The sequence below is a fragment of the Melanotaenia boesemani genome, chromosome 14 (genome assembly GCF_017639745.1).
Source record: "Melanotaenia boesemani isolate fMelBoe1 chromosome 14, fMelBoe1.pri, whole genome shotgun sequence".
NCBI classification, from domain to species: Eukaryota; Metazoa; Chordata; class Actinopteri; order Atheriniformes; family Melanotaeniidae; genus Melanotaenia; species Melanotaenia boesemani.
In genome coordinates, this window is record NC_055695.1 from 7,991,693 (window position 1) to 8,006,022 (window position 14,330).

Here is a 14,330-nt window from a genome sequence, read left to right on the forward strand (position 1 = left end):
CCTGATCAGTCACATGATTATATTTGTGGGAAAGTGAAATGAAAGCCACATCCTGGTTTTTTTTTTTTTGTTTGTTTGTTTTGTTTTTTGTTTTTTTTTTTGCTTGGTTGCTGCTCACAGCTTTTATTAGTCTCTACAAAAACACTCACACCTGACCACACATACAAACGAGGGCACTCGGGAAAACCGTAAGGACAAAGTACTGTGGCGTTGGTGGGGGATTAAAACACACGAGGTAGGCAGAGACAATCAGAGGGCAAAATATAAAATGCTCAGCTGTTTATCTGTATATACTAGCCGTGCAGTTTAATCAAAAGGAACAATGACTAGCAAATGGAAGCAGAGCTCCAAGCAAAGCTGTGGCAGGGACCCAGCTAATCAAGGAGTTTTCACATTAGAGTTGCAGCTGGTAATAGCTCTCCTCCTCCTCCTTCTCCTCCTCCTCCTAGAAATAACATGCTTTTGTCTTTCATAAAAGCACTGGTAGCATAACCTTTTATTGTGATGACAGAATCCTGGATTGAAAATGAGAGTCACACTCCAATGCAGCTATTGAACACCCTCAGAAAGTGTAGGAAATAATAAAAAGCAGAGGAATGGTGGGAATGATGGGATCACAGGAAATTAACAAGCCATCCACGTGAGACAGTACTTAGAAAGCTATTATTTCTGCACAATGTAATAATTGCATCTTATACTGTTATAGAAGTTTTTTTTTTTTTTTTAACTGAGTCTATTTAATACCCCTTATTACAGGTTGTAGCTACTGTTAGTTATATAACATTTAACCAAAGAGGCCACAAAATACTCTGATCTGTGTCAAAATAAAGCACACTGTGCAGCACTGGTTTGTTTTAGAGGAATTTAAGCAGCTACTATGGGAAGAGGCAGACAAGTTCTCATTGCATTAGGTTATAATACAGGATAATAATCAGAGAGCCAGGCTGAATGTGTTTTGGCATAAGCAGGTTGTATCAAGAGATCTGAACAGTAAAAGTTAAAGATCTTAAAAAAGAGAGAGAGTTTGATTTGTAAAGCAGGTATCCAGACTTTCTCCCCGTCTCTGTGCAGATATTCTGGCTACTCAACATTTCTGTAATTTCAGCTATTAACAAAAGCAGGCTTATATCCTGGTCTACGTTGTTACCATAGCTTCTCGTAGAAGACCAGTTTGTGATGTCTGCTCTGATGACATGATAATAAGAGTGGACATTCTGTCTTAAAGATAGGAATTGAGATATAAATCTGAGTTGCTTTTACTCAGAGCATAGTTACATATAAAAAAAATTCTGGCACATGGTTTGGAGGTGAGTGATGGTGGTCGGAAAGGTCCTATTAGGAATTTTTTGCCCAAAGAGCCCCCTAACAAGTTAATGTACCAATGCATTTCAATAAATAAATAATAATTTACAAAATTATTCCATGTTGTATGAGGGGGAAAAAGAACAAAAATAGAAGAAATGCAGACATGATTTTATGTGACATGTAGGATCCAGATATCCAGGGTTGTTTTGCGTGACTCATCAGTTTTAAGCCTGTGTGTGTGCTTACATAAAAAACAATGTGTGTGAGCGCATTAAGAACATCATATGATTTTTCTTTATAAATGACAACAGTGTCTATATATCACAGGTTACACAGTGAAAAATATTTTATTGATTGGAAATCCATGTAAAATTAGTTATGATTTCATATGGAATAATGTCAGAGGACTTACATAAGATTCAGTATATATTTATTTTTTATTAATTGGTCCATAATTTGTCAGATTTAATAAAGTCTCCAAAGCATTTAGTTGTTATTTGGTTCAACACACATTTTTTTTTCTTCCTTTGTGGTCTTTGCAATTGATTACATTGTACAGATGCTTTCTGAAAAGCTCGTTGATTTTTTAAGAGTTCAAACACATGAGGTACCTTTTCATCTATTTTATTCTGTATTCTTGTCTTTATGTTTTCCTCCTAATAACTAATCCTTTAATCTAAAAGCTGATGTGTTTCAGTAGCATAATTTATAAAAGCTGAACTTCTTTGTTGTAAATGAAAAACACTTTATCCATATTGCACCATATAGATTGTATCTGGTTTATTTAGTGCATGAGTAAAGTAATACGTCATAACTGCTGAGACGTTTTTCATAATGAGTGAAAATATGAGAATGCTGTTTAAGAAAGTGATGATATGTATACGAGCGGATGGTTGTCTGTGTGCTGTGATAAATCTACAGAAAGATGCTGGAAGAAATTACCATTTTTGCACTGAATATTTATAAAGAAAAGTATTCTACCATATATTGTGAGGTTCAAGTGAAGATTTGCTATGTTTTTGTCATCATTTACCTCTTTAAAAAAGTCTAATCTTAATGTTTACAAGGTCAGAAGTTTAAGCTGTTGCGAATGTGTGTCATGTCTGCAATTCTGTGTTTACATGTTGCACTGTTGGACTGAATACATCAGGGTAGATGAGCAACACAATGAGGTTGAGTTAAAAAAATGTGATAACCTTTATTATAAACAGCTTCATTATATCAGAATGTGTTTATCACACTGCAGTAGCATTAAAATTATTGACGTTAAGCAAAACAAATGACAGACTTTTCTTGGCTACTACTCGGGTGTGATTTTCAAGTCCACAAAGGTTTTGATACCAACTGGTTGGCTATAATTTCTCTACTTGTAATGAGATAAAGCAGAGGTATTAGAAATCCACACTCAGTTATTGCTCAAATGGGGACATGATTCATCTGTCACATTACCAGTGAGGCCTGAAGAGGCTTTCTGATGAACAGTGAAGACCTAAATTTTACCAGACATTGTGCTGGAAACACTAAAGTAACACTTGTTGGGAAATTATCATTTCTTTTTCATTTTTAATGATAGACATCCTTTAGAAGATCATTTTTTTATGTTCATGCAATGGATCCAGGAGGTGATTAGCATAGTTAAGTACAAAACTCAGAAGAACAGTTACTTAGACACATAAAAGCTTACAAACTGAGGCATATGCCTCTCAAAGGACCTGTTTTTACCATTTTTGGATTTAGAAGGTAACTTAAAATTTGGTGGCTTTCTCCCATAAAATCCACAGAGAGTAATTTCCTTTCCTTTGGATGGCTTCTAGAAAATGTAGGTCAAACGCTTTGGAAAAAACTGATTTAACATTACAAACTAAACTATATTCACAGAAATATTCAACCAAAGTCAAGAATTTTGAAGCCTTAGGTCACTTTACAATCGAAACTAATGGCTTTGGAAGCACTTCTGGGTCTGTTTAAAATATAATATAAAAAATATAAAATACAGTATTTCACCAAAATATCACAAAAGCCTCATTTCCATCTAATCCATTGCATAATCTCTAAAAGACCTATGAAGACCTAGTTGGTCGTAATGTTTTAATCTTTTTAAATTTTTTGCCATCTGAAAATAAAGTTTTTTAAATGCTTTTTATCAACTTAGAGGAGCCTGGGATCAGTTTCTGTAAGATGCTTGCTCTTTCAAGAAAAGCACAAGATTTTTACTTTGTGCAAGAGGCCCTAAAAAGAAGTCAGCTCATAATATATTAAAATCTACCTTCAAGGTGCTTCTCTAACAGAAATAAAAAGTATTAACCTTTTTATGAAGACTTCTGAGATTGCTTCTTTTGATTTGGTGCTATACAATGTAGATAAAATAGATTTTGATAAAATTCCAAAGTCCTTGTTGCCGATGAGCATGCACCGATTTTCTCTCCAGTAAAACTCTTGAATCTTGAATTTCAGAGTATCTCATGCAGAATGGTGGGCAGTGCCGCCTCAGGCCATGAGGGCTGACCAATTATAGCAGCCTGAGTTCTTCAGGGTCTCTCTTTGCTTCTGTTTAGACAGGAAACGTTTAAATATGCTAAATTGGGTAGAATTTTAAAAAGACGCAGGAGAAGGACTTACTTGATCCCCATTTTTAGTCATCTCCATGTTTACTATCATTATTCAAGCTATACTAATCATCTCCTGATTCCACATTTACGGCACTGACATATAGTGAATTGTACTGATCAAACAAAGGGATTATACATAAATCCTAATATGTCTGCTTTGTCAACATATATTGTGTTTTTTCTGCTCATTTCAGATGGACTGTTTTAAATGATTTAACTGGCTAGCTCACATTTGCCTCACATTAATCCTGATGTACAGACTGAGTCAGTCTTTGTATACTGTCAGAATTTAGAACCTCCGTTTACCCTTTAGGGGCCCTGAATTTTCTAGCAGCACCCATGTGGGAGAGCATATACTCCTGTGATCTCTGTGAAAACCTCAGCACACTTTCAGTGCCTCTGAATAATGTTGCCAACACACCACTGACAAACCGATGGATGCCTGAACAATGGATGCTCTGATTTCTGAGGCTGTGTGTGTATGTTTTCTGGCAGATGAATAAATGTGCAGATGAAACTGAACGGTGTTTTGATGATTATTACAGTGAATGAGCATCTCAGCTGTTCTCCTCCATTGCTTGGCTCATACCACTCCAGGGGGAAATGTACGTTATATTAGCCAACAATGTTATTGGCTCACATGAAAAACATGCTCTCCAGAGCCTTGTTTTCACTGTACTGATAAGCAGACTGCATTCATTATTTTTTATATTACTTCTGCCCTGAAAACAGTGCTAGACTGTGTATCTGTCAACAGGAAATATAAACAGATGGCCTGAAATGTAATACACTGGCCTCAACTATGAATTATTAGTTTTTAGTAAGACACAACAAATTGGATTTCTGCTTTGAGGTTTTTTTTTTTTATTATTTGTTAATTATTTGTATTTTATTTTAAATGAATCAATACAAATAAAAAAAATAACCTCAAACACATATCACTAACATTTAATGGGAGAACTTTCTGCAACATGACAGCCATTGTTGTGTAAGTATCTCTTAATCTTTGCCAGGAAAACCATGATTTATCCAGGTAAATATGAGCATCGGGTCAAGGAGATGGAAGATCTGAATTCTTGGTCTTAATGGTTTTTAATGCTGTGAGATACATTTTGCTCTTTATTCTGATCTTCAAAGTAGCCATACATTTTTAATAAGACCTCCACCATGTTTTGTTGTAAGTTTAGAGGTCATCTCCACATTGACTTGTCATCAGTCAAAGGCATCAAAAAAATCATATCTTATTTAATCCTAAATTAATGTCATAATGCAGCTCTGCAATGTTTCTGTCCAAAAATTTTATTTATATCAGTCATGATATAATCATACCACTTCACTACAGGGATGTTTTATTATTTATATTATTTATTGTACTATTATGTATTATTTATTCTGTTTTATTTATTATTATTATATATTATTTATTGTGGTTCAATCTAGCTAGCTATCTAGCTAGCTTGGACTTTTATCAGAGCAGTATGCTTTTTAAAGTGAAAGAAAATAAATATTTATTAAAGAAAAAGCCTGAAATCTTGATCTCTATAGTGAGGGGGGTATTATTGCCAGTCATTGCAATAATATGATGGCACCTGGTAAGGCACCTTAAAAGGTGGCTCCAGTTTTTCTTCCATAGGGTTGAACAGCATGAGCAGTTTCTATTCCAGTGCATTTCAGCTAAATATTGGATATTTCTGACAGTTCTTGCATGGCCCCCACATAACAGACACAAGGTTTACCATCGAGTATAAATACAATAGAAACAGCTGCATTCTCTCTGGGGTATCCATTTAAAAGCTGTCATGTGGTGCACTCTGAATAGAAATGAGACTGAACACTAAGTGAGTAAAAGTGTTATATTTAGGAGAAGAGGATATATTAATTTATTGCATCATTTACTCTCATGCAGTCTTTCTGATAATGCTGTTTGAACCTGTCAGTTTTAGTCTGTGCAGTGGTCCTGTATACCTTCTAAGCATGTTTGTTCTCATATCATTAATCCCTCTGTGCTTTTTCCTATGTATGTTCTGCTTCACATGAACCACAAAGAGGCTTGACTGATACAAATCTATGTCCAGTCCTAGTTTCAGTCCTTTAGGTCCTTTAGTGCACTGCAGGTCAGTAAGGCAAACAGTTGTTTGGACATTTCTGAGGAAGTGACGACCCCAGTGTGGAAAATGGATCTTTCCTGGAAGAGACACAGGAACACGAGCTCACTGACTTACTATGAGAGACAGCTGTGGACTTCCTATAATATCTGAGGCACCCTGGGGATATTTAAGGAGAGATCTTTGTTCCAGTGTTTTGACAGAGCAGCAGAGGAAGGGCAGTCGAGTTACCAAAAACAGGAAGTCAATATGGGAGTCTACCGTAGAAAAAATAGCTACCTGTAAGCTGCTGATTTAAGTGGAACCAATGTGTACAAACTGCAGTTTCTACAGCTTTTTGATACGAGTGGCTGTATGTAGGAAGCAACCTTTCTCCTCATTTACAAAGTTATTTTAACTTAAATTTTAAATTACTATAAGGTCATTTAAGTGCTCTACAACAAAACTTATTATAGATGCAGTTTATAGTATTTAGTAAACAGTAAAAATATTAGCTATAATATTTTGGAGTTTTGAATCAATGCTTATCTAAAACATCACTTTTAAATATATCCAGACTCATGCACAAAGTCTTGCACAGGATTCATTATTTTTAAACCAAACTTAGTAGAATATACGATTCAGTGTCTCTGAAGTGTGAAAGGCGTGGTAATTCGGATCATTAGCATATTTATTTCCACTTTGTATAGCTATTGGAAAAATATCTTCAACTGGTTTTCTAAACAACTTAAGTGCAATATTAATTATATAAATAATTACTAATGACTATAATTGACAGCAGACTATAAACTGACAGTTTTTGGTTGATGACAGAACAAAGACCTTTCCTGACTATCAAAGATTCTTAAAGCAGGTATAGTTGCAGAAAAAATAAGGCAAAATATATTGTTAAAATGGAAATCATCATCTCCACACTTTAAGAAGTTTAAATGAAGTAGTTAAATGAAATGCTTTTGGCCGCTATGCAGGAACAGATCCTATGAAGCAAAGGCAACATCCTCCTCTTTTTCTGATAATGTGGAAGTGATTGTTTCTCCATGATGCATAGCTAGAAATACTAGACAGACCCTGATGCCAGACTGCAATTTTTCATTTATAATGTTTTTTTTTTCTCTTAGGTTTTAATTAATTTATTTATTTTTGGATATCATCTTACACTATTGTATTTATCATATCCATTTTCTTTATTAGCTTTTAGCTTTAGCTTTTTTAGCTTTTGTTTTGTTTTCCTTTTATTATTATTATTATTATTATTATCTAGACTGTTATGATTATTGTTATTTTCCCAGTTTTTGGAACTTCCTAGTGACCTAGACCAGTGGGGTCCTGGGGTCCCTCAAAGAGCACATGAGGCCACCGAGGCCTTCACCATTCAGAGCCATTGTGATTAATATCCACACATTGTCCCTCCATCCATCCATCCATCCACCCATCCATCCATACATTATCTATACTGTTTCGTCCAATGAAGGGTTGCGGGGTAGCTGGAGCCTAACCCAGCATTTAGCAGGTGAGAGGCAGGGTACCTTGGACAGGTCACGAGTCCATCGAAGGGCCAACAAAGAGAGACAAACAACCATTCCTGCTCACACTCACTCCTAAGGAAAATTTAGAGTCCCCAATTAACCTGGCATGCATGTCTTTAGACACATTGTCCCTATTTAAGAAAAAAAGGTTTTGTGTTGCTAATTTAACTTTGGGTTTATGGAAGGACAGGACTCAGCCAGAATGTAATATTTATGGTGAGAATCTCACTTTTGAAAATATAAAAACAAGCATGGTTTCAGCACGAGGTGGGACATGGGGGTCCATGGCTTTTTAGTATTTGCATGTAGGAGGTCCCCAAGGAGGAACCACTGACGTAGACTACTGAAGAGTAAAGGGGCAACTAAAATATTTGATATGTTTATGTATACTTGTTTACAAATTTGTGAATGTGTATACTTTGTATAGTTTTGTTTAAATTTATTGGCATAGGGTTTGATTGAACTGAATTTGGATGTCCTGATCCTCCTCCCCCCCCACCCCCTTTTTTTTTATTTCATCTACCTCACTTTCTGTCATATTGAGGTACATGTCTTATGATAATTGTTTGATTAAAATGTGCTTAAAATCATATATATATATATGGATTTCTCATTCTTGTTATTTAGTGCCATCTGCAGATTGTGACACAGTACAACACACAGGATAATTACTGGAAGGATTCAGTACAATATTTAACAGAAATTCTTTAAAATACTATCCTATAAAATACTATAGATTTCTTTTTTACCCCTTTTCTGTGAACTTGTCTTTAAAATTATATTCTTACTGTTTTAAATAATATTTGGTGGCTCCTTTCCTTCTTTTTCTTATGGTTGTGGGTAGGTAGAAAACAATCTTAAAAGGGATGCAAAGATAAGCACAGTATCCATAAAAAGGCCTTCAGAAATTAAAGAGGAGGAAGACGTAATGCCTCACTAATTTAAAATTATTTGACCAAGCTTGAAAGTAAAAATTGAAAATGTACTTCTGCGTCTGTTTATTCATTCTTCATTAGTATAAGAGAACTAAAAGGAAACAAATTAAATTAAAATTGTGTTTTTTAGAGAATAAAATGATAATCAGAACTGTCCAGTAGCTGGCACAGTTGTACATTCCAGTACAGCAGATTTCAAAACAAGCGCAGAGCTTGGTTTTCTTAGATTGCTTCACTTATGTTTAATTTTTTAGTTGGGATTTAATGCCATTTTAAAAACTGAACTTAACTAAATTTAACTGGAAAAATATACAGCATGAACTATTGTGTTTATTGCGTTCAGTTTTAGGTTTTGCTGAGGTGATTGTTTGAAAAGCATACTTCATGTGAATATTTTTTTTATCTGTATGTAATGTTTGATTTTTCATAAGTTTAGTTTTTATATGTGTCATCAAGTGCTAAAAGATTACATGCTAAATGTGTCTCATTTTCTCCCTTGGCTGTTAACGTAAAGTTTGGATGCAGAATCCAGTCTGGAGAGTCAGAACCAGTAAAACGGTTGCCTGCACTGAGTGCAATACATGTGGTCACACCCGCCGTCCTTCTGCAACACAAAACACAACATTATGTACAAGTAAAGGCAAGTGGGCATAAAGAAAAACAGAAATGTGACCTTTTTTATTGATGCAATGTAATACCTCTATTGGGCAAAAGCAGTGAGGACAGGGCTTGGTATTATCAGCCTTCCACCTTTCAGACAGAGTTGAATTTAACGTAGACACAAACATTTTGCGGCCATATCTGCTCTCCAGAAGGTGGCGCCTCTGCTTACTGCCAGTGTTATAGTCCTCTAGAAGAGCTGCAAGCCCCTCTGAGACACACAGGAGAACAGAGCATTGCATTAGACACTCATAACAGCATCGACACAAACCAAGCATTTCATTTTAATATGTCCTTTGGTGTTTTTTGTCGGTCATTGTGATTAATTTTCTCTTCTACAATTATAATTAAATCCTTACTTAAAATGTATGGCTTACCAGGCGTAAAGAGCTGCTAAGTTGCACAGCTTTTCTGCAGCAGCATATTCCTTCAGAGTTTTATCCACTCTGAGAGGTTTGTGGGATTACAGTAACCAATTTTTTATTATTATTATTTTAAGAAGAGAAAATACAATTTTTTAGCTTTTATTACATAGACAACTCAATTTTTTGTCCTTCTAGTTTGGCAATTTTTGACACAGGAATATTGCAGTTATTATATTTTAAGTGCTAATGAATTTGTTTTCATTTGTTTTAACCAAGCTTCTTTATATTGTGGCTAAAAATGACTGCCAAGAATTCTCCCTCTCTATCTATCTATCTATCTATCTATCTCTCTCTCTCTCTCTCTCTCTCTCTCTCTATATATATATATATATATATATATATATATAAGGTTTCAAGTCACTCTCTGAATATATTATATTTTGTTGTGTACCGTCTGTTTGTGGCAGGTTTTGCAGACCATCATCATGTTTCTGTTTAATAATTTTGTCTTCATAACACTTGCTTGCTCCATGATATGCCTTCTTGCAGTCAACACAGAAAGCAAAGCTGCACACAGAGCAGAGTGCTACAGTGCTGGACTTTTCCAGAATGACCGCTGAACCACAAGAATTCCGGGGACAGTAGGTCACATCTGAGAGGACGAGAGAAAAATGCAACACAAATATATTCTTCTATCAATAGTGTCCATTTAAACAAGTTTCTCATTAGTGAGATGGAATTAAAGATGTTGTATTAAAAGAAAAACAAACCAGACATGGAGTCAAGTGTAGATTGTAGAAGAAGACGATCATATCTGCTGAACAGCTCTTCCCCTATGAGACTCTTTACCTGGAGAACAGGAGATCAGATAAACAAAGAGGCAAGAAAGAGACAAAGATGAGCCAAGTTATTTAAAATGCCCAAGATTTTTTTTATTCCCTAATTTAAAAAAATTGCGTGTATAGTTTGTACATAAAAAATTAAATAGTTTGTCTTTGCCATTGCAAAAACATAAATAGGCTTTCTCTATATTTGTGGAAGCAACTATGTCAGTGTGGTCAAGAACTATTTTCAAATACAAAGATATTTGAGCTGTTAGATTTTACACTTTGTGCTTCTCCTCCATTAAGAAAAAATTTAACTGTACCTGTGACGGTGTTGGTGTTGCAGTGCAGCCTGCCTGAGGACAGGTGACACTCCTGATGTTCCCCTCTGCTATCTGGACCTTGCAGAACTCCCTGAGACAGGCCTGGCAGAAGATGTGGCCACACTCATACAGCTGCACACACTCTGAGCCAAGCCAACCAATGTAACAAACACCACAGTCAAACACTGTGGAGGCAAACACTTTCTGTTTCTGTGTTGCATCATGGATCAGAATCTGGGACATGAGCATTTGTGACGGAGTTAAAGAGATTTTGTTTGGAGAGAGTTCTGTGGCATGGAGTGGCAAAGAAGCAGCTTCTTGTTCACTTGGCTCTAGTGAACCCACAGAGCTTGGAGGATGCAACACTGAAGCCGAAACACCCCCTTTACTTAAAACATTTTCTCTGCTGTCTCCTTCTGAGATTGGCATACTTTGCTGAATTTCTCCAGATGACACATTACCGCACTGGTCAGATGTGGGTTCTGACTTTGAAGAGTGTTCATCGTCCTTTGCTTCTGAGGCTTCAGCATCTTGCTTGTCTTGGTTATGTTGCAGAGTGCTGTTTTCATTAGAGGGAAGCTCAAGTAGAGTATGGATGTCCAGAAACTTCAGGGCATCTTCTCTCAGAAACTGTATCCAGGAGAACAGCACCACAGCGCCTCCAGTGGCCTGGTAGAGATCAGCAAGCTGAGCACTCAGTGAAACCAGCTGAGGAAGAAAGGTGGAGCAGACTGCTGTAATCTTTCCTCAGACTCTGTAATCTGTGTGACTTTGACTGATTACCTGTACTGATTACCTGTGCGTGAGTCAGCCAGCTGCAGGTGAGGGTGAAGGAGGGAGGGGAGGAGGAAGGGTAGTCCGCAGGAAGTTCAAAGTTTAGAAGCAACGGAGGGAGGAATGAGATGTCATATTGCCTCTTTGTTTCACCTAGAGAAAGAAAAACAAGATAATCTAACCAAAGTTCATCATAGGGTTCAGATGTAAAAATCATACTTCTAGACTACCTAGTTTTTTAATAACTTGGGGGTATTTAACTGGAAAAATAATGATGGAATAAGCTGTGTAAAGATTGAAAATCTGTGGTTGGTTGAATACACACACGCACACACACGCACACACACGTATATATATATATATATAAAAGAAAATTTTAGTCTATGAACATTTAAATATTAGAGAAATAAGGCAATTTTTCTGTGCATTATGTTTTATCTTTTATGTAACTTTGGTTACTCTTATAAGTTATGTTTAGCTTTTGGGGGTTTAATTTAAACGTTTCCTTAAGCATCCATCTAGTATTACCATTGTTGAAAAAAGATTACATCATGCTGTGCGCTTACAAATAATACATTAGGTGTGATATGAAATGCCATATTTCGCTGTGTATTTAGGTATCGTCTTATCTTTACCGTCTTTCAGAGCCACATTGTAGCCAGCAGGAAGCTCCACGGACACTCGGATTTCCCCTGCAGACTTCGACTCTTCCCGGAAGAACTCCTCCGAACCAAAGATACTTTGCATCGCGAGTAGCTCGTCATCCTGCTCCTCCAAGTCTGTATTCATTCCTCCAATCCCAGACACTACAACACACTTCTCGTCCTCTTTACACTGGCTATCTGGATTAGTTCTACTTAAAAAAAATATATATATATACACACAAATAAATAAATAAATTGCAGTTTATACTACAATATAAAAAAGCTCGTCTAAATAGTCGCTCTTCACCGTGACTTCAGCCAGCTTCCTTATCCATGTGAGCCCGTCCCTCTGGTGACTCATGTACCTATAATGTGCGGACTATACAGGGAACAACAAGAGAGAGCAAACACAGTTTAAAGTGCTACTGTTAACAGTGAACTTTGGCCAGCCAGGTCGTTGATCATGTCAGTAACGGATAAAAGAAAAAAAATATATATCTGTTTGTATTTAAAGCATTTACAAGTAGTTTAACATGTTCCACTGGTGTGTCTGTACAAGTGTTGAGTGAACTCAGTGTTTTGATTTGATATTTGGTCTGCAGGTGGTGCTAAAGTGATGGTCATTACAGCTGAGTCATTACAAGGACTAGGTTTTACTTTTTTCCAATTGGCAGTGTGAGAAAGATCTGATGCAACTTTATGACTCATTCTGTAGTGATGGATTTAAAAAAATAGCACATAGCTAAACACTTCAGAAAAATGCACACACATTTTTAAATGTTCTGTTATTCCTCCATTATACTATTTAGTCATGTGTTTTGAAATCAAAATGTATCATAACTGATTTAAAACGTTTCTTGGAATAATTTTTCTTATCCTAAAATAGGCCGCATGCTCAGTAAAAGCTATTCATTGAAACATTACAGATAATAAGTAGAACAGTATCAAAATATTTTTCCAACTTGCTGCTACACATTACATTACATCAATAAACATACTCTTTATCCTGTAAGTGCCATATTTAGCGTCTTTCAGAACCACAAAGGCTTCTTTAAATTCTTTATTTAAAGTAACTTTAGTTTCAGCTCCCTGGTTCATATGAGCCCATCCCTCTGTTGACACATTACTTTGAGATGTCAGGGAATTATTACAGCAGAAACCTCCAGTTACAATGCTGCTGTTATGTAACAGAGTACAAAGGTTGTTGAAAACCAGCTGTCATTTAAAATAGACTGCAAACACACCTTTATTTGCTCAAATCCATTATATAATTTAATTAGAAAACTTTGGCTGATGCATTCAAACACATTGTTGTTTATTTTACAAAGAAAAAAAAGATGGGTATAATCTAAAAATTATTAAGTACAGGAACAGAAATCATATCATTATAAACCATATATGGTTCTTTTATACTGTATTTGTGCTGCTGGTGTTTGTGAACAGTAACTATAATACAAAAACAAAGTCTTGAAAATGGAATTTTCTAAGATGCTCGTCTCCTAAAATGTACATGCAGAGAAATGTACACTATTGCCCCCCAGCGGTCACAGATTCTGATGGGTCACAGATTTTGGTGAAACACTGAGTCATAGTATCTTTTTAACTCTTTTCTTAATTTCTGAAATCAATGTAAAGTTGCTTTGTCAGTGGTAAAAGTGTTTTAGTGATGTATTCAGAACTTTGTAAAAATGTTTTGTAGTTAGTAATAATAATACATTTTATTTGTAAAACACTTAAATTGAAGGACATCAAAGAGCCACAAGAAAATAATTTGAAAAGACAATATAAACAAATAAAATCACACCAACACACAGGCAATAACAGTTAAAGAACTCAAATGTCTCTAAAAAAGGAAGATTTTGAATCCCTTTGTAAAACTTTCTTAGAGTCTGTGGCACCTTGAGGTTGTCAGGGAGAGTGTGCATGTGAGGGACAGCGAAGCAAAATGTCTGGTCCCCCATAGTCTTGGTTCTGGGGTGGAGGAGACGATGTGTTTGAAGAGCGGAGGTATCGAGCTGTGGTAACTTTCTGCACTCTCATTAGGATCCTGGCAGCACTGTTCTGGATGTGCTGCAGCTTTTGGATGGATTTGCTGGAGATCCTGAGAAGGAGTGCTTTGCAGCAGAATTAGGTTAATTTCCAAATTCTGGGATTATGTTTTTATTCAAGACCACAAAATGCATTTGAAAGTTATTGCAATATAGGGCTGCTTTTTTAGTAATAAAAGAAAAGAAAGAAAATATAATAGATTTAAAAACAA

General features: G+C 35.8%; 1 protein-coding gene across 1 annotated transcript; it reads right to left on the reverse strand.

Annotated features, from left to right (window-relative positions):
• Positions 1–4,644: 4,644 nt before the first annotated feature.
• Positions 4,645–12,388, reverse strand: LOC121653483 (E3 ubiquitin-protein ligase RNF14-like). The gene is made up of 7 exons (XM_042007006.1): positions 12,062–12,388; positions 11,449–11,579; positions 10,653–11,360; positions 10,276–10,354; positions 9,957–10,157; positions 9,179–9,351; positions 4,645–9,084 (listed from the first exon to the last, which is right to left on the reverse strand). Exons 1-7 carry the CDS (start codon positions 12,213–12,215, stop codon positions 9,022–9,024), a joined length of 1,509 nt encoding a protein of 502 aa, XP_041862940.1. The 5' UTR covers positions 12,216–12,388; the 3' UTR covers positions 4,645–9,021.
• Between the last annotated feature and the right edge of the window lie 1,942 nt (positions 12,389–14,330).